This window comes from Dermacentor variabilis, chromosome 5 (genome assembly GCF_050947875.1).
Source record: "Dermacentor variabilis isolate Ectoservices chromosome 5, ASM5094787v1, whole genome shotgun sequence".
Taxonomy (NCBI): Eukaryota; Metazoa; Arthropoda; class Arachnida; order Ixodida; family Ixodidae; genus Dermacentor; species Dermacentor variabilis.
In genome coordinates this window covers 67,128,463-67,149,331 of record NC_134572.1, presented here as the reverse complement: position 1 = coordinate 67,149,331, position 20,869 = coordinate 67,128,463, and the positions used below count along the sequence as shown (strand labels likewise).

General features: G+C 46.0%; 1 protein-coding gene across 1 annotated transcript in view; it reads left to right on the top strand.

Annotated features, from left to right (window-relative positions):
• The window catches only part of LOC142582728 (unconventional myosin-Ia-like), a 172,744-nt gene that overhangs the window by 143,715 nt on the left and 8,160 nt on the right, over window positions 1–20,869 (top strand). Inside the window, exons 13-26 of the mRNA XM_075692718.1 lie at window positions 328–446; window positions 1,154–1,240; window positions 1,319–1,384; window positions 1,923–2,027; window positions 2,113–2,175; window positions 2,823–3,020; window positions 3,120–3,234; window positions 3,511–3,632; window positions 3,823–3,890; window positions 4,299–4,515; window positions 15,006–15,155; window positions 15,367–15,435; window positions 16,071–16,106; window positions 19,148–19,234. Of these exons, the coding sequence (XP_075548833.1) occupies window positions 328–446; window positions 1,154–1,240; window positions 1,319–1,384; window positions 1,923–2,027; window positions 2,113–2,175; window positions 2,823–3,020; window positions 3,120–3,234; window positions 3,511–3,632; window positions 3,823–3,890; window positions 4,299–4,515; window positions 15,006–15,155; window positions 15,367–15,435; window positions 16,071–16,106; window positions 19,148–19,234 (1,502 nt within the window). The remainder of the gene's footprint in view (window positions 1–327; window positions 447–1,153; window positions 1,241–1,318; window positions 1,385–1,922; window positions 2,028–2,112; window positions 2,176–2,822; window positions 3,021–3,119; window positions 3,235–3,510; window positions 3,633–3,822; window positions 3,891–4,298; window positions 4,516–15,005; window positions 15,156–15,366; window positions 15,436–16,070; window positions 16,107–19,147; window positions 19,235–20,869) is intronic.

The following is a 20,869-nucleotide window of genomic DNA, read 5'->3' as shown; positions in this document are numbered from 1 at the left end:
CTGCAGAGCAAGCGCTGCATCTTTGCCGGCGTCAGCAGCGCGAGGAAACCCCGTTGATTAGGAGACAGTTACCAGCCGGATGATTCATGGCGTCACCGATGCCTAGGCCGCGCTAATAGAGTAACACAGTATAGTGACTTAACAAGCCTCCGCTGCGGGTTACTCTAGCAGGTGTCGTTATTGGCCAAGGACGAATTTCCCCTCGAAGTAACGCTGTGGGTTTCGGTTTGAGCGTGGACAAGCCAAACAGATTCTGTTGCGCATTTTTGAAACGACTATATCAGATGTCAAGTAGAATTCACTCACGCCCTCTTTCTCTCTCTGCAGAGTTGTACGAAATTTGCGAGTTGCTCCGGGTGGACTTTGCATTCCTCCATTCTGCCTTGACCCAGAAGATGGTGGAGACGAGACACGACGTGGCCGTCACCGACCTCTCAGCCAATGAAGTGAGCTTATCTCTTATCTCGCTTTTCCGTCTTGCCTATTGTTAATCGAAATGATTTGTATTGTGATGAACTGGGATTACTGAAGAGTGTGTGAAACTTCATCGTAATAAGTTAAATAAAGACGTGAGCATGATTTTCGTTTACCACTCGAGACATGTCCTTATCCTCCAGCCTATCTATATGAAACCCTTGGTCTATTGTTAACGTCAATGCACTAGTTACCTGAGAATAGGAAGGATAACACGTTGGAATGGACTACGAATGGTGCAGATATCCTTATTGCCACTTGATTTACCGGCTCGGCAACTGAAGACCTAATCAAACTGATGACGACTAATCAAACTTCGCACAGACGCATGCGCTATGGGCTACGACATCGCCTGGACTAGATGTTGGCTGTCGCCTAAATTCGCGACCATGTCGGTCTTAGGGCGTGGAGACGTCGCCGGGGATAATAGTCGGCGAATATATAATCGACAATTGACGCACGCGTGTAATGCATGCAACCTTAAACACTTTGTTGTTGATGAGTTGACTGAAAGCAGTATATTGTACAATACCAGCACACTATTGCACTAGAAAAAAAACACGTATTTACTTTGCGACACAGTTTAGCGCCGGTTGCAACGGTCGCTATTAACAAACGTTCACGCTGCCGCAAACATGGATAATTTATTCTTCGTGTGCCTTTTTGTATCTTCTTTCAGGCCACATATTCCAAGAATGCCTTATGCAAAGCTTTGTACAGCCGCCTATTCACGTGGTTAGTAAGCCGAATAAATGATAGCATACGGGTAAGTGCCAACCTTTCATATACCAGATCATCGCTTTTGGAGCAAGCTAAACATCCACCTTGCACGTTTGTTCTCCAGGCGAAGCGCCTAGGAAAAAGAAAATGTCTCGGAATCCTGGACATTTATGGATTTGAAGTTCTAGAGGTAACACGCGACACTTTTATTGTATTTGTGCGCAAGGGCGTTATTATTGGTCTCCCCCTCCTTTTTTATTCTTCTGCCATTAATATTTATGTAACACACTTCGCGTGTTCTCATGTGGGGTCATTTTCTCCACCCGTGTCCTTCAATTAAGTACAGTCGAACTTCAACATAACAATCACGGGTATAATGAATTATAGCTTTTAACGAACTAAATCTAAAATGTTTTTCGCCAATATGCTACACTCCCACCCCCCTTCCCCCACCGACGTCTAACGAATGCATGCATATAACGCATATTGGTTAATGAAAGTATTTTCGTGTGAGCTGCGACTTCGCTATGACGAGGTTCGACTCCACTTTAACTTCATGTGTTGTATGTGGCGTTGTTTATTGCGCGTTGTGTGTCTGCTGTATGTCCTGTGGGCTCCATTTTATTTATCATAGCACCCACCTGAATGATCACGCTAGGCGTACCGCCAGGCAGACCTCTCCCGTTTTCACAAGAGAGTCTCTCTCTCTCTCTCTCTCTCTTATGCAGAAAAACTGTTTTGAACAGTTTGTTATAAATTATTGCAACGAGAAGCTTGAGCAACTCTTCATAGTACTTACGCTCAAACAAGAGCAGGAGGAGTACGTGCGTGAGGTAAGTAGGCTCTCGTGCTTTTTCTGAACTTCCACTACTTTTTCGTACATCTCCGCCTCCTAATGAACAGCGTCTTTCATTGCAGGGTATTCAATGGGAGCACATAGACTACTTTAATAATGCAATAATTTGTGACCTCATTGAAAAGGTACGTACGCCAGTACTGCCTCGCAGTCACTTTTCGTGAACGTTTTACGATGTTTCTCTCTATGAACGGTGGTCTCTATTGCTGCGGTAGTTGCTCGCTATAGGAACATGGAAAAACTCTCGTTTTCTATTTTATGCACACGCGGAAATGTTGTATTGCTGATCGCACTTTAACAGGATTCACGGCAAGCGTGTAGGCAGTGTCAGTGACTGCTTTTCTTTTCTTCTCTGCATAAACTGCCACTGCTAGTTTAGTAACGGTTCTAGATACGAATCTGGCACTGCTTTCGGTTCCGGTGACATAGAGATGTGATTCAGTGTTCCGCTTTAATCAGACTAGAGTGAAGAGGAAAGGGCTACTTCCGGGTCATAGGAGTTTCCACCCGAACGCGTACGAGCAGTGTCGGGAACCCGTTCTCTCTCTTCGTACTAAAGGAGGCCCTGATAACTTATTGATGTTTCCATATCGGATAGAATCAGGCACCTATTTCGGTTCCGGTAGTAGATGTGCTTGAGTCTTCTGCTTTAATCAGCCAATAATGGACAGGAAATAGCTACTTACGGGTCGCAAAAGTCTCCCACCCGAATACGGGTGAGCAACGCCGGCAGGAAACGTCAGCGCCCTGCTCTTTGCTTCGTTCGCGGCAGAATAACCACGGCATCCTGGCGATGCTGGATGAAGAGTGCCTTCGGCCGGGGCCCGCCACCGACGAGAGCTTTCTGTACAAGCTGACCAAGGTGTGCCAGGACAGCCCCTACTTCGAGAGCAAGGGATGCAAAAACCTCACGGGGACCGACGTCTCGCTGCCGCCACAGTGCTTCCGTCTTAGGCATTACGCCGGTGCTGTGAGTAGTGCCCTCTTGCACAGAGCATTTCCGAAGGAATTTCACGAGTAACTTTTCGCTCTTTTGACTGAAACGTGCATCCTTCCATTTCTGTTTTAGGTTACCTATTCTGTTGTTGGTTTTATTGATAAAAACAATGATCATCTCTACCGTGACCTGTCTCAAGCCATGTACAGTTGCGATCATCCCCTGATGAAGGTTCTGTTTCCTGAAGGTAAGCTTATTGCGTAGATGCATTCTACCTGATCGCAGTTATTATTGAGTTTGCTGGCTTCAATTATTTTTATGCCTTGAAAAAAAAAGACAGAAAGCATAGTGATTAATATGAAGCAGTCGAGAACAAAAGAAATATCTAAATATCTCATAAACTCAGGACATTTTCGGCGCCTGACGCTGATGCCTAAGTATGCGCGGCAGCTAATATTTCAGTAGCTTGTTCTTGCAGAACAATTTCTTTGACGTGCTTTGCTTTTCATTTCTGCACCCGCAGGGAACCCAAAGCGCACGACGCTAAAGCGTCCAACAACGACTGCCACACAGTTCAAGATTTCCATTGGAGCACTTGTAAAAAATTTGCAAGCGAAAACGCCAAACTACGTACGCTGCATTAAGGCACGTGTCCACACAATCTTCTTTGTCAACCCCGCTTTGTCGAGTAATTGTTGGGCCTCTGTGTTTTTTTTTTGCATAACCGACGGTGATAACGCTATTTAGAAAAGAAAAAAAGCATTCTGGCAGTTACGAGCCTGTCTTTAAACGCTTATTGTTGCAGTAGGCTCTATTCCCCAAATGCCTTTTGCAGCCAAATGAACTCAAGCAGCCGATGATCTTCGAGATGGCACTGGTTCAGCATCAAGTCCGGTACCTCGGGTAAGGTTCTATTTTCTTTTTGCTCCTGTGGCGTAACTAATTAGCTTAGGTATACGATACAATGGAGACAGGTATACAGTAGAGAAGTTGCACTTGCACAATTTCTTTTCATGCAATTCGCGACTGGTTTATTTCAATTCATCTTCACTGTGTGAGTTAACAACATTGCGCATAGTCTTTGGACCCTACAACCTCTTGCAAGGGTCGCCGTCGCATCCTCTGCGCACTAAATGAAGACATTGATAGACGCAGTAAATGAACACATTGATAAATTACTATAATCAACATTGCAGCTTTTTCAAGCTTATCGTGCATGTAAAGTGCACAAATAGGATGGTGCAAATTAGGCCTCGCGGTGCAGCTTCTTGCAAGCTCCTTCAAGATGCGCCTGCCTTTGTTTGCCTGCAGACTGATGGAGAACCTGAGGGTGCGTCGCGCGGGGTTCGTCTTCAGGCAGGACTACGTGGCATTTCTGGAGCGCTACAAGTTGCTCAGCGTTCGCACCTGGCCCCAGTGGACGGGCCTGCCGGTTGAAGGAGTCACCCTTCTGCTCCGAGACCTGCCAATCCACCCTTCGGAGTACGTCTTCGGCAGGACCAAGATATTCATCAAAAGCCACCGGACGGTGTGTATTATTGGTGCTTTGCGCTTTGGAGAGAGAGAGAGAGAGAGAGAGAGATAAGCGATAAGAGAAACGCGGGAAGATTAACCTTGTCTGAGACAGGTCGGCTACCCTGCACTGGGGAAGGGAGAAAGGGGACTAAAGGATAAGGTGAGACATTCACACTATGCATGCGCAAACATGTAATGGAGCGTACGTCGCTCAGTTCGTCACAAGCAATCATGTGGGTTGGCGCATCTCAAGAAATGCAGCGCTTCTGCAGAATTGCGCGTTGCAGACGTACGAGGCCATGGTCACAGAAGCTTGTATCCGGTATAAGGCCTGTTGTCTGTTTGCCCTAACGCTGCCCAAAATGTAAGACTCAGATCTTGCGATGGGCATTCACGCAGGAGGTGTTTTAAAGATTTATCTGTGTCAAGTGTGTTGCAACTGGCACTGTCTGCAATTCCAATTAGTCATTCAAATTCCAGTTTATTGCAGCTGCCTTTTATATAGGTTAAGATGCGGTGATATCAGTCGCAGCTCAATTGATTGGGTGATCACAATCGCAGTGATGGTGCGAAGGTCACTTGGAGTATCGTCGTCTTGTGTGGATATGTGGTATGACAATGCTTTTCGAGTCATTGTGAACACTGTGCAGGAGGCGTGGGCTCAGAAAAATTAGGAAACTGCGAGTCATTCTCTTAAGATTTGTATGCTAGTTGTGAGCATCACAGTTTCGCACCTGCAAGGAAAGTTGCTAAGGCAAACGATAGCCCAATGGTCTGTTTTCTCTGTGTAGACTTACCTTTCACGGATAGGATTATCAATATAAGCAGAAAAAAATCTTGATTTATGCCATTTATCCGTTTGCGGTGGCGGGCACCACGGATGGAGACGTCTATTGGGAATAAGCCAATCCAACAACTAAATAGATTCGGCTTCATTGGGTCATGCTCCAGGATGAACCAGCGGTGTGCCGTGGACACTACGGCACACAACAACGCCTCAAGCAAACACGTCTCGCTGTGAGTTATGTACACTACGTAGATAAACACAGTCGATTCCCATCCGCATATTATTGTTTCAACTACCTTTGATATCTCCATCTGAATCTCAATACAATTGGCTGGAAACGCTTAATCGGCAAGGCTTTAGAGTGACCTTTGGCATACCATAAGCATACCCTCCGCGCAGGCCTAGCGGTTGTGGCGTTGCGCTGCTAAACACGAGGTCGCGGGATCAAATCCCGGCCGTGGCGGCCGCATTTTGATGGGGGCGAAATGCGAAAACGCCCGTATTTCGTACGTTGGGGGCACGTTAAATATCTCCTGGTGGTCAAAATTAATCTGGTGTCCACCAGTACGGCGTGTCTCATAATCAAATCGTGGTTTTGGCACGTACGACCTCAGAATTCAGTTCAAATACCACAAGCAAAGTGCTTTACAAGGTTCGGCTACCACCGCTTTGTGTCCTCGCTTCTCGAAGATTATTTACGCAGTTATGCAGACCAAGCAATCCTAGAGCGAATTGAGCTCTCCCAAATCGTCTTTGCAACGAACTGAGTGGCATGTTTTAATAGCGCTCAACATTCTTCATCTTCTAGGTCTTAAATTCCCCAAACGAAGACAGCCGCCTGAGCGACCATGGTCGTACGTAAATCTTGACTGCCAGCTGATAATTCAGTGGATACACAACAAGCGATCTATACACGTAGCGGAAGCACAATCGTTGGAACAATTGGAGAAAACGTATGACCAACATTTTAAAGCATTTGCCTACGATTCTGCTAGTATCGAGTGCGAAGCCAGCGCAACAGCGTTTGTGATTCCGACCCTGAAGGTGTCCTGCGTAGTCGGACTAGACTACGCCGTCTCGTCGACAGTATGCGAGAACACGCATGGACATTGAGGCAATCTTAAGGAAACTGAGGTCCCACAGGGCGCGGCGCGTTGTAATGCGGTCAGACAGCAAGCCTTCTCTGCAGTTGTTACAGCGAGGGTTTCCTCTGGAGAAGTCCACACAATATTCGTTACGCCTTCTCAAAGAAATTGGAGAAAGCTTGAGCTTCGCCTACGAGAGTGGAACGCGATAGCATTCAAATATCCCTGACTGCTTCTCACGCTTCCCGGCAACTGCAGCTTCTGCAACCGTAATGTTTACCGGGAAACGCTGACAACGAACGCCATGCATGAAGGCGAACTCTCTGGTAGAAACGCCGCCTCTTGCGTGGCCGATCCCGGAGGTAGTGCACTGTCGCGCCAAACCTCAACCGGCAGCTGGGAAAGAGGTTTGTGTTTGAGTTTCTGCGTAAGGGAATTATGTTTTCTCGTATATTCAAATAACAGTCCGACGCTATCATGCCTGTAGGGTTTGCGTAGTCGTGCTTTACGAATATTCTGACACATTTTTCTGTGATAAATTCAAATAGTTCAGTGACGCCTATGCCGCACGCGGACGGCCTGCGTGGTTCGGGATGATTTTTCTCTCGCGGACAACGCCGCCGACGCCGGCACCGGATTTTCTGCGTCGCGGGGTCCTTACAACGCTATCGCGTTAAAAAATAAGCAGCCTCCGATTTGCTATATAGTTTGAATGGCTCCTCTCGCACGTAGGCGCAGGGGGAAATGAGGTGGCTGATGGACTTGCTAGCGATGCATTAGACCTTAGGCCAACAAAGGAGGCTCCTAGAGACACTCGACACCTTCCAAATCAAGCAATCGCGAGTCATTTTCAGTCTTTATGGTCACCATCTCACCAGTCCTGTGCGAAAACGGGACTGAGCAGGCCGCACGAGGTCAGCGCCAGGGGCGTAGCCAGGGGGGGGGGGGGGGGTGCTTATGGGGCTTCAGCCCTCCCCGAAATTTTTTCGTGCTGTCCATGCACAGCCCACCCAAGCAATCCCCGGTGCCGGAAATCATTCTAAATTTTCTCTAGAATATCTTTTTCACGCTCGAAAAGACATTTCACCGCGAACATTGCGAACTCGGGCTGCATTTCGCGGCAACACCCATGCACTGGGAGAAACATAACGCGAGGAGCCCCATCCGAGGGACAAGTTTCAAGGACGTTTTGATGGCGAACGAGCGCGCCGCGGTACCTCGCTGAGGCCGCGGAATCTACGGAGCGCATGGATGTAAATTCCGAAACTTTATGGGTGTAAATTTCACATAAACTTTTGATGGAAAAGGCGCATTGACATTTCCAAAGTTGTGCTTTAGATTTTCAATTGCGGAACTTTGTGGGTTTAATGTTGTTATAAACATTTGACGCCAAAGGTCCATTGAGTTTTCTAAAGTCTTACATCGAAACATACAACGAGACAAGCCTAATCAACATACTATCAGACAAGTTGACAAAGCACGCAGCGAGGTCCGATGAGACGAAGCGTTGTGGTGGATCATTTGCACCGTCATGTCACATAAAAAAGTGTCAATATTTTTTTTTTGCACCTACGCCAAAGCATCCATGTCAAGACGCTAACGCCAGCCAAGGTAACTACGTTCTTATCTATTTTTCTACTTTGACTTTTAATCGCGAGCACACATTGAGCCCTTTCAATTTTTTTTGCTCTCGCTACCCTACCTGCGGACTGCCAGAGCCAGCCAGAGCGCATGCGTTTTTCACGTGTTGCCCCGACCACCGCGCGGCACACTTCGGTGCGCGTTCGGTTTGCTCTGGCCGAGTGGATTTTCACCTGAAGAGTTTTGGACGCTTTCTGGCTAGCAGACGAGAAAAAGAAACAATGGTCGCTCGCCGCCATCACTGTGGGGACTAGACAGATTGCACCGCGTTTCCTTGAGCGCAACCTCTCCGGAAAGTCTTGTCTCGCCGGTGTAGGATACCGAGCAGTATGCGCATGGTTCTCGGTGGACCAAGCGTCTCACGTTTTCTTCGATATTCCTTCGGTAGCCACATTAGGTGCCCAAAGTAGGCATTCGATTGTGACAAACATACTTTCCCTTGCGTTTCTTTTTCATTTGAGTGCCCCGCTCCACAAAAGGAAAAAAAAAGTGCATTGCTGCGGCGCAGTGAATTGTGGCAGGGTGAAAGTTCGATTTTGTTACTTCTTCTTTTGCGGAAAGTAATTAGCCACGGGACGCTTCAGTTGCCGGGTACTCTTATTATATTATTGCGATAGCAATTATATGGACACTCATGGCGCATTCCTGCCGTCGCTGTCGCCCTCATGTTTCGTATAAAGTCCAACGGCGGTAACATTGTGACTGCGCGTCGCATGATGCATGTGTGAGTGAAAGCGTGGGGGCGGGGAGAGGGGGGAGGTGGAATGGGTGAGCCGACGATGGTCGCTCAGCCTTGCGTGCACAAGGGAGAAAAGCGGGGAGGAAACGCGGCGCCTTCCGTCATGCGCGATACATCGGGCGGAGTGGATGGAATGGGGGCGAGATCTAGGATGTTGTGAATGTGTGATTGCGCATCATGTTTATTTGCCTTGCTTGACGCATTATATACACGGACTTTTCCTTAGATAGATCAATTTATTGGAGACTTATATAGTTGAATATCTTGTTGCCAGGTTTTGTGTATACGTGCAGTGAACTTTGTTTCTAGTGACACTTTATTGCCCTTTATCAAGCTGTATCTTCGCATTTGTATATTCCATTGTATCTTCGCATCTCTAATGTATGAGGCCGAATCAAATGAAAGTGAGCCTACCCACCCCGCGCAATTATGGTTCTGTTCATTATCTGCAAGGCCTGCGCGTAGCACACAGGCATCTCTCATTTACAAAAGTGACACGCAGGTGTGAGGATAAATGTTCTTTAATGCTCTCATACACTGGGTTGAACATGGCTGCGTGCCGTAACGGACGCTCCAGAAGTTGAGCAGCGTGGTGCCGTGAGGCTTTTGACAGATAAAGGCGTTTCCCAAAAAGAAATTAGTCGCCGTATGGTGTGTACATTGAACATTGCATTTCATTGGCCACTGTGAAGCGTTGGAACAAACGGTTCAAAGAAGGACATGAAATTTGCAAAGACGATCCCAGACCGGGCCAAAGGCATCGTGCAATCACCTTTAACATAATTGCAAGGCTTGATAGGATAAGCATCGATGAACTGGCACAGCGTGTGGACATCAGTCACGGTTCGGTTCACGCCATGATTCATGAACATCTCAGTTATCGGCTTGTGGGTCCGCAATGGACGCCCAAGATTTTGAACCACCGCCAGAAGACGGAGAAGTTCGGTGCTGCCTTGGCTCATCCGGTATCATAATGAGGGTGACGACTTCTTGTCTGCAATTGTCATCGGGGACGAACCATGGTACCACTACTACGAGCCTGAAACACGACGGCAAAGCTTACAGTGTAAATATTCGAATTCACCACCCCCAAAGAAAGCAAAGGCCGTCATTTCCGCCGGAAAGGTGTTGTTGAGCTTTTTTTTTTTCAATCGTCAGGAGCCATTACTGATAGAATTTGCTAAATGTTGAGAGACTATCAATTATTTCCGATATTGTGAAACGCCGGATCGGCTGCGAGTCGCAATCAAGGACAAACGACGTGGAAAATTGACGAATGGGGTCTTCTTGTTCCACGACAATGCCCGTCCCCACGTTGATGATGTGGTTAATATAAAACTTGCAAAGTTCAAGTGAGAAACATCTGCCATACAGCTCAGACCTGTCGCCTTGCGACTTCCACATTTTGGGGCTACTGAACAAACAACTCAAGGGAGCCAGATTCGTGCCGGACGTGAAAGAGTCAATTGCAGGCTTTTTGAAGCAGCAACTCAAGGAGCTTTATGAGGTGCAAATCACGCGACTCGCTAGTCAATGGGACAAATGTCTAAATGCTCATGGAAACTACTTTTAAATAAAGTACCCCGTTTGTCATGTATTACCATTGGCTCATTTTCATTTGACTCGCCCTCGTATATTTTGCAGAACTCCTGCTTTTTATACGTGCTCTCTGTTGCGATTATAATTTCGGTGCAATACTCACGATACACGACCGGTGACAGCTGCTTCTGCCTAATATATTCGAACAAATGACAGCGTCATTGAGATTTTTCACAGGCCGTTGGATATGTACAAGAATGGGAACAAGGTTCTTGAATGACAAAGTTTCATTCACACATGTGTCCTCAACTTGTTCATTTCATGGCCTTTACATTTTTCATATCAGCGGCATGCACTGCTTTGCTGGTTTCGAACTGATATAGTTCTAAAGTTCGTGAGATATTGTGTTTACTTATTAGATAGACAAAAAACATGGAAGCATTGATATCAGGTATTTTGGGCACAATATTTGGCACATACGAGTATATTCTTTTATGAAAAAAATATACATTTTACTTGTTTTGAGGGGGTGTAGCGTTCAAGAATTCGTTTGCAGCATCTTTGGCAATAGTAATGCAGTTATTATTCATGTATTTGATTCCTCGACAAATTGTATAAGAGGATGCTTTAGCTCGGGCCCAACTACGATGCGGCCTATTCAAGTGCATGTAGAACGCAGAAAGGCTTTTCTGAGATAACCCCTCGATCGCGTTTATTGAAATTTGTTGCACTTGAGAAATAAAGTTAAATTCTAGTGCCTGTTGGAAGCTTAATTACGATTTAGAGTTCGAATTTTGTTTAAATATATTGAAAAATTCTAATGTTAAAGAACATAAAAGCAAGACGTTTAAAATATAATAGCTCTGCATCAAGAACAGACATCGTGGTTCTGTAAGGTATCCATTAGACCATTCAAAGCGGACAAATTTGATATATGAATTTATATTTTACGTGAACTTGGTACGTTGTGTACAAGAGTTTCGCAAAAGCTGTATCTCCTTATTACTAATATTTTTTAGGCTCATGTGTGACATATCAATTTTGTCCGCTTTAGATGTACTATTAGATGCAATTCACATAATTGTGATCATTTTTCATTGCTGAGTTACAGAGTTGTAAACTTGATAGTCCCGTTCTATAAAAATTTTGGATTTTGTCCCAATTTGAGTAAGCAATTGAGAACCTAAATGAAAAACTCGAAACCAAAAATCAGTAGAATTTAAGTTTTTATTTTAAATGCAACAAACCTCGTCAAATTTGGTGCAGTGGTTGCCGAGGAAAACGAATTCTGCTTCTACGTGTATTTAGATAGGAGCACCCGAGCTAAAGCTTCCTCTTAAGGAGGAGGCCGAGCTGCAATGTGAGCCCCCCCCCCCCCCCCCCCTCGAACAAAATTTCTGGCTACGCCACTAGTCAGCGCGTACTCCTACATGGCTAAACAAGGTCAGACTTGCGGCGTCGCTGTTGTCTGTGGCGTGTTAGTCTCCATGACATGTTGAAACACATTTGTTGCAGGGTTCTAGACTCACTACAGATGATTTTTTTTTTTTGAGGCGCTTCAGCATTGAGGCGCCCCACATGCTAACGTAGACATGTTTCTGTGAGAAAACTGAACATGCAGGCTGGAGGTGTTTCGGCTCCGCTGAAGTTGTTAGGCTATGCGGATTTGAACTGTGATAGCTAACGTGTAGCAGACTCACTTCGGCTCGTTGTGCCTTGGAGTGGGTGAGCCGGCCCGGAATCATGCTCTGAATGGCTCACAGGCATTTACGTAGCCAGGGAGTGGCACCTGCATATGTGGCCACAATATGTCGTGTTTGACTTTTTCTCTGCACTTTCACTCGAAAGCACTAGTTCAAGGAGTGCAGCAATGTAGGCTCGCACAAAAACTCAACAAGCCAGGGCACTTGGTGACTGGCAGCCCAACTGATGATGTGCAACATTTTTGTTGCTACCAAATTTGGCATGCGAGGGAAAACCTCACATGATCATCCGCTAAAATGATGACCTGGCGTCCGGCCCCTGCTCAGTGTAGCTTGTTTAGTGGCTCTAGGGGAGGCAAGTTGTGAAGGGTGAGAGGAGTAGTCTTCAGAAACAAAAGAATGTAGCCCGAATATAATCACGTAGCCAAAAGAAAACTTTTGACGCCAACTTGGGACGAGAAGTATCCAAATTTGGCTATTAATAGTCCAACCTGGTAACCCTCGCATTCGCTCCTTAGTTTTCTTGCGCTTATTTATTACCAAGTGCACAACGTGTGCGCGTTCGTTGACGTGGTGATTGGGGAGGCCGTGGTGAAGAGCTAAAGAGAGGAGAGACTACCGCAGCTGGAAATGCGAGCCGACGGGGATTTATTGGGATATATACGACGCGCCGTCGGGCCGTCCAAGAGATCAGCGATTAGCAACGGCGCAATAGGCAGCGACATGCGGCGTGTTCGGAGCGAAGATAATCCTCGGGAGGATCAGAGGCACCAGACATTATATCCCGGTCTTTCTGCGGCTTCGCTCGTCTTTCGTTTACGTTGATAAAAGAAATGGCCTCCTTTTTGTCTCTGATGTTTTCTTATAGCTTTGGCGGATATGGCCTCGGCGCACCACGGACAGTAAGCAGCGCGCAGTTCGTCTGAAAGAGACGAGCTGATAGCATGCATAATGTTTGCGTCGGCAATATAGGCAGCTGTGTCATGGGCATCCGAGTTGCCGCCGTCCTCAATCGGTCAACGCCAATCAGCCGAACGCGTCTCTCTAAAGAAGCCCAGACCATAACTGAGTTCGCCTGTCCGTGTCGTTTCAGTCGCCCGTGTCCTTACTGCTGCGCTTTAATTCTGGTCATAGGCATGCGCCAACTAGGCCAGGGACGTGTTCTATTAGGCACATTAGCCGGCTGCCTATGGCGAGATACGTTCATTTAACGACTCGAAACTATTGTGCAAAGGTGACGTTATCCATGCGTTCTCTTACGAACTGGTTTTGGCTGCTGAGCAACCGCGGTTCCCCTGCAGCAGGGTCGTTCGGAAAAGTTTCTAATAATTGCATCGCTGTTTCTCCCTGCGAATTGGAGCAGTCGTTGTTGTCCCTCATAGTATTCGAACGAAACGAATATTGCGCCCGCATTCGAAAATTTGAATATTCGCACAGCCCTACTACTAGTCATTACTAAATATTTCGACCAAGGAGTGGAAAGTTATTAGAAGCAACGCACAACAACATAGCAGTACGCTCAGCGCGCGCCGCTCGAACTCGCAACGGCGTTGCGACTCAAAGGCACCGGAGACCCACGGTCGGTGAATTACAGAAAGAGCCCGTGGCACCACCTCGCGAGCGGAGGCCGTTCTAGAAGCTCTTCTTTCGTTCGACGACAGGCGGCGCGAGCGTAGGCTGAAACGGGAAACGGGAAAGGTGGGCCGACGGCGAACGGGGATCTCCACAGTAGCTCCACAGAACGCGAGGCTCAAGGCTGCTCGAGATAAAGTGTAGCTCGTCGCGTTCTTGCGAAACGAAACTCTCGTTCGTGATGGTTTACTCGCCACCGCGTGTCGCTTCGTCCGACTGCGCCCTGGTGAGCGTTTAGCGTACGTTTGCAGACTGCGCTTTTTGCGAACTATCGGAATCTGCGCGGCCATGACCTGTGCGAAGGAAAGCCCGTTTCTCTCTCTTTTATGTTGTGTCGTTGTCATGGCGCCATACTTGTTGCTACGAGCTAAGTAAGATCGAGCTCCAATTGTGGATGAAACGGCAACGCTGAGACTTTTCCCGTCGAGTTCGAGCCTTGTCTTCCCAACAAATTGTGCTCGTCCTTACTAAGCTCCATATGGGCCCATATGATGCTCAGATACTTTGCTGTTACGCTTAAGTTTGCAGGTGCAGCGGAAAGGGAGTATACTGCTGAACTTCGTGTGCCCTATGAGATACGTTAAGATACGTTATAGGTTATGTTCGAAGTGGAGTCGCACTGTACGCATTCTACGAAAGCGTCGCAGCGCATATTTAGCATGGAAGCTGCTGCTCAGTATAGCCCATGTGGACGTGATTTGTAATCGAAGTCAAGGCATTTGCAGCTGCACTGCGAACCCAGCTTATTGAGACAGTAGTGTTGTTTACTACCCTGCTTTTTGCTGTTGCTATGGGCCTCTCAGCATCGAGCGCCTTCAATGTAATATATTACACCATTATTACCACGCTATTTATAACGCAAACCTCAATGTTACTGTAGCATCAAAATATTTCCACAATCTGCGCCTCAGGGTTGCGCTTCGGCATCTCAAAACTTTGGCGTCGCCTTTAAAGCGTGCTTTGCCGCAATATGATTCGCAGCTAGAAGAAGCCAAATGTACAGGACGGAGCGCATTCTCGAATATGGCACATCATTTAATGCAAGTCTTGAACGATATTTCTATACGTTATAGCGCTGATTGCTGATAACGAAGTAATAGTTTTTCACTGCTAATGCGTAAGTGTAAATCACGAAAAAATTTGGTAGAAGTGCATGTGTGAGAAAAACATCAATCGGCAGTTTTGTATAAATAAAGTTTTGCCTTCTGCGCTCTTCTAGTCTAGTTATGTAGAAAATATTTGGCCTCACTTCACCATGTAAGCAACGCATTGCGGCATTCGTTCGTTGCACACATTTTTTTATTGTTGCTTTTTTTCTTGTAACTTCGCATAGCAAAATATATGCACAGCTTCGAGAACCCCTGTTCGTTCTTGTAGGTTTGCGAACTGGAGGAATTCCGGCGCGAGCGGTTGAACGAACTGGCCATCCTGATCCAGAAGACCTGGAGGGGATTCGTCATGAGGGAGAGGTTTCTGCGCATGCGCGAAAGTCAAGTCATCCTGTCTAGCAACTACAAGTGCTGGAAGGTGAGTTTTAACTCTTAGTACGGGCGCTGCGCTGCACGCTGCGCTTGGGGGCACGAGTGACGTCATGAAACTTTGCCTCAAAGCAAACGCAGAGACGCGGAGGCACGAAATATTATGTTTTGTTCTCGTGTTCTTACGTTTTATGTTTTCTCTGATTTTCCTTGTTTCGTTTCTTTTTTTTTTCTTCTTTCTCTTCTTTCTCTGTCGGTAGGCTCGTCGTGAATTCTTGCGTAAACGGCAAGCGGCGACCACCATTGCTGCCTATTATAGAGGATGGAAGGTTGTATGCCAATAATCAGTTTCACCTTGTTCGCTTTATGTCGTCCCACCTTTGTTGTTGTCTCACTTGTGTCTTATAGCGCAATAATTTTCATACCGGCAAATAGACAAAACATGCGCGAGAACTGGCGCTACTATCTGTTTGTTAATTCTGTCTTTGCTATCAAATATTTTCAATATGTTTTCTTCTAAACCATGCCATTTACCGCTTAGTTGCTCTCTAATTCAGTTTTTTTTTCTGTTTTAGTGCACAGGGTAACGTAAACTGTAACATGTTCCGCTGAGTCTTCGCAGCTGCTGGAATACTGGAAACACTTAAATTTTGTGATCTGAGTAGTTTTACTTCAAATATTCTTTTACTTTTCATTTTTATATAACACGCACTCTCAGCTGCGATGTGCAAGCCCTTTGTAACAAGGTCCTAAGTAATGTTGTTTAAGGACAATTAAGCAACAAAGTCAATCAAGCCGTAATCAAAGTGGAGTCCAAGTCATCTTCAGCTCGGTGTACAGTTTGTGAATCTTTCTGCTGAAATCAATGCATGATCATTATCTTGATTTGCTCACACGCGTTATTTTACAACGCCTGTTGATTTTTTGAATTTGTTCAGTTGTTTTATGGCCTATTTTGTTCTAGGCAAGGCAAGAGTTCGAGCGCCGGAAAAATCTTGTGGTAATTTCAAATTTTTTGTTCCTCCTCTTCTGTATTTATGAGTAGTACGTTTATTGGTTGGATTCTTTCTTTCTGTTTTGCTTTTTGTGTTTACAGTATAACATAGTAACAAGTTCTTTCATCATAGTGACATGTCTACTTGGACACTACTGTGCTTGAGAATAGGCTAACCTTATGGTTGCACGTACTCTAACTCTATTGAAAAGAGTGACAAATGTTTACAGCGTCAGAAAACTATGCCATTAATGGGCATGTGCTCTGTCGTGTTGGGTTGGTAAACAAAGAGGTTAAGCCGTCGCCTTTCCTACTGAGTGCTATAGATGCCTGGCGAGAAAGGAATTGTTGGTCAAGTACCAAAACTTAAACTACCTGACCGTGTAAGTTGCCTTGTGTTCAAAATGTGTTGTTGTAATGCAGACACCGCACGTGACTGCACAATGCACAGCATTATGCTTGCTACAGTTCTTTTGCTTACGTGGGCCTAGCTTATTTGTTACTGTTACTTATAATGCAAAAAATGTTTCCGAGGGTAAAAAAAGAACGATACGATACGAAAGAAAGACTGAAGTAACTGCGTCTTCTAAATATTCATGAAGCAACAGCGCTGTGTAGGGCTATTTGCATAGCTGCAGGAACGGAATTGGGCAAGCTATTATTACGAGTTTGGGTATGCTGCAGCAGCGCGTAAAAACTTTAGCAACAAAACTGCTAAAGACAACTTTCGCATCTCAGAAATAAATAGAACGTCGTTGCTTTTACAGTTGTCAGGTTATTCATTAACAGCACGCAATAAAAAAAGTGGGACAGAATGTTCGCCAAAGGAAAAAAAAATAAGCAACCAGAAAAAGCAGAACGAACTGGAAGTGATGCATCACTGAACCTCTTTATATTATTCTGAGGCAGTTTCTGCTGAAACCTTGCTGCATATTTAGGCTTCATGGCAGTTGTACTTAAGCTTCACCCGTAATCCAGCGATTTCCAAGCCACTCGTCTTGGTTGCTTTCTTGTAGTCACATCCTAATGAAAATATTTTTTTGAAAATTCATTAAAAAAACTGCATCTGCTGTATGATTCAGTGGGAGTACGTCACGTTGTATGAAAACATCTGCAAACGTGATATTTCGCACTTTTAAACATGCCGCAACAAGACAAGTTGCACATCTTTCCCCTCATTAGTTAGCTGCAACACTGCATCATGCAGAGTACAAGCTGGCATGATGGAAAGCACGCTGATATATGCAGCTTAGAGCTTGTCCGATCACTTAATCTGACATAAAACCAGCGCTTCATCGTCAAACTTTCTTTGTGCCTATTAAAAAGGATGTGTGCGTCTTGAGTGAGAAAATACATGCACTCAATTTTGTTGAAAAGGCGAAACTTTAGCTATTGAAGTTTTTCATTAGAAGACATTAAATTACTGTTTATTGTAGTTCTGTGCAGCCTTTCTCATCATATTAAAGCTAAAACGTGCAAAGACTTCGAAGACATAAAAGCTGCATTTTTTTTTATTTTGCATGAGCGAGCGATTAATAGATTTTTTTTCTGCAAACTGTGCATTTGAGTTCGTGAACTGAACAGTGCTGTTCCAATTTATGTGACATTGCGAGATGGATCTTGCTTACCACCAGAGATGCAATATATTCGTTCTGACAAACAGATGTTTGCTCAACGCTTTGTCACTTCCATCATCATGCTGGTAAACAATAAGTCGATGACTCGCCATGGTAGTTTAGCGGCTATGGTGTTGGGCTGCTAAGTACAAGGTTGCGGAATCGAATCCCGGCCTCGGCGGCCACATTTTCATTGAGGGAAAGTGCGGAAACACCTGGGTACTTTGATTTTGGTACACGTTAGAGAACCCCTGTTGATTTAAATTATTCCGGAGTCCCCCACTACGGCGTGCCTCATAATCAAATCGGGGTTTCGGCTCGTAAAGTCTGATTACATAATTGTAACTTTTTAAACAATAGTCAAAGTCAATTTCAACGCTTTTGAATTTTATCGACAATAACAGACTATTGCTCAAAGCTTCTTCCTCATCCGAATGCTTGTAAGCAACAGCCAATGTAAACTTTGACTTTTTTACCTCGATAAATGCACCTTCAAAGTGCTGATTGGCTGTGCGCGGTCTGCTTTGGTCGCGTTGGCCACACCTAGTCTATTAATAAAACGCGCGGAGGCTACCGTTTTTTTTTTGGAACTGCATAATCTAATTTGCTCAAGCAGTAGAAACTTGATTCTGAGCCATTTCATGTGGAATAAACATTTTTCAGTTGTGCAAGCATTTGTCCTGGTCTTGACAAGACTGCAGGATGAATCTCTTGGGAACACAATTCGCCTAACCATCGACTTAGAATTCAGCTTGTCTTCTCGACGTTTACTCGAGCCACAATATCACATAACCTGATGCAGTGTACCTCATAACCTCAGTGCAGTGTACCGACGATGACGACAATTTTAAGGGGGACGATAACGAAGTAGCTGCAAGAGTGTTGCAATTTCTCTTCGTGCGACAGCAGCAGATTGCGGCGGCTAAACGGCGTCCCACAGGCCAAGAACGACATTCTCCGCACTTTCCTTGCGTAGAACTTTCTTACTGTTTACAGCGTGATCGACGGCTGCGTAACGCACAGGTTCAAGGTGCACCGTGTGACACTGCTGACCTCGCAATATTCACGTGACCTTGCGTTCTGCTTTGCCTTGCTGCCCGTGCTTTTGTTTCTTTTTGATGCACTTGCCCCGCTTCAAAGCGCACTGCACTCTTTACGGCGCGCTAAGTGCACAAATACATTATCTTTTGGAGCACAGTAGCTATTGCAGCACGCGCCTGCGCACAAACGTTTTGCACGGGTCGCGTAAGCGACGAAGGATCGCGAGAGAAGCGAAGAGGGCGCAGAAAAAGGCGTAGTGGGGTGCATGCCTTCGTTATTGCTTGGTTATCCTCTCAGTGGCGGTTGCCGTCTCAGTGTGTGTCGTCGTGAATCCGCAGCGAGGTGGGGTTATGTTCTGTGTGTATATGTGTGCATGACGGACGTTTGAAGACGAGGGAGGAGTTCCACGGCGTCAGGCAGGCGAGGAAGCGGGAGTGTGCGGCGCGCGTCCTGGGCAGATCCTACCGCCTCTATAAGGTGAGCGGCCCCGCGCGAGCCACAAAACCCGCCACCAGCGCGATGTGAAACCCCCTCGAGTGCAGTTCTCCATTCGTGTGTCCTTGTCCGACGGTCGCAAGGCTGCGCCCGGCATGTCACCTTGCATGGTTGCTCGCTACTGGCTGACTAGATGGAGATGATCATGGCTTGGCTACGTTCCCTTGATGCATCCGGTAATAGCTTCACATGTGCAGCCAGGAATGTGAACTTGAAGGTTGTGAACGATACCTTGCAGGAGTTGGAAATGTGCATTCTTCTAGGCGTGGCACATCGTGCAGTTCACCTGAAGCAAAAGACGTCGAAGAAATGTGCGCAGTTTAGCTTAACCTTAGTGTCGACGTCTTACTTTATCGGTTCTCCGGTAAAGCTGTTCAGACCATTTGGTTTAGTTGTTTTTTTTTTAAAGCAACTCAACTAGGTGTCACCAAAACCACCCAGGTGCACGTGAACCGCAGTCACTGCGAACCTGACATACTTTTCAGTCGTTAGCGACCGTACCACATGTTCAGTCAAATGTCGTAGACTCTTGCAAGCTCCAAAATTGTTTTCTCACACTTGCATAAATATTCGACGTATTTCTCCGCGCAGTAAAACAGTTAATATTGAAGGGGAGGTGAGAGGGTTAGCTGCTACAGCCGCAATCGTTACCATCAGTTTCTTCTAGTCATGCCTCCCTGCGACACATCCTGAATTATACATCATTTATACAATGATACAAACGAACTACCAGGATTACAATCCAGTAGCAGTGTCTTTGATACGTCTCGCTTGTTTTCAGCGCGCATTACATTTTGCCTCGATCTGACTAAGTAATCTTTTGTGCGTAGCATGGAATAACCACAAGAATGTGGGGAGTGAATGCGCCCTGCACAAGAACGACAGCCTTATTTGCTAACGAATCTCTAACACAGAAAGATACCTTAATAACCTTTAATTATGCGTCCAGCTCTGGAAAGACGTTAACAGCCCCGCGCTTGGTTTCTTTCTTATTTGTGTAGATATATAGGCATAATCTCTACGTAGAGAGTGAACCTGTATAATCGTGCACACACGTTTTCGTCAACATGCTTTGGGAGACTGCCCTTCTCATTTTAAGCTATGTTTCCACGCTGCCTTACGGTACCATTGTTGTTGTTGCTTCCGTCCCAAAGCTCTTCGTAAGCGGGGCAATAAGCTGCAAAACTCTCGCATTTCGGAGACAAAGGCATTTCGGAGACAAAGACAAAGGCATTTTGAATGCTTGCTCATGTCGGTTTTGTGCTTTGTGTGAGGGCGCCTTTGTCTTGGTGTCTTAGTATATATGCGTGTTACTCAATACAAAAATCAGTTGGAAGTCAGAGCTTGTCTTCGTCGTTCTTTTGGTCCCTGTCAATGTGCGCGCTGTGAGCGATGTTTGAAACAATAGAATACCAACTAGCCCGCACCCAAACCCTGCCTCGGGAACACCTGGACGCATCGCATCCAGGTGCACTTGACCGCTTCCCGCCACATCTGAGCGCACTTGAACGAGAGTTAAAACGTTAACGCTGACCTGAGCGACGCCTGCAATAGCGCGTTGACAGCGCGTGCGCGTGCGCGCGCCTTGAGCATGTGAGGCTTGCCGGCCGAGGGCTT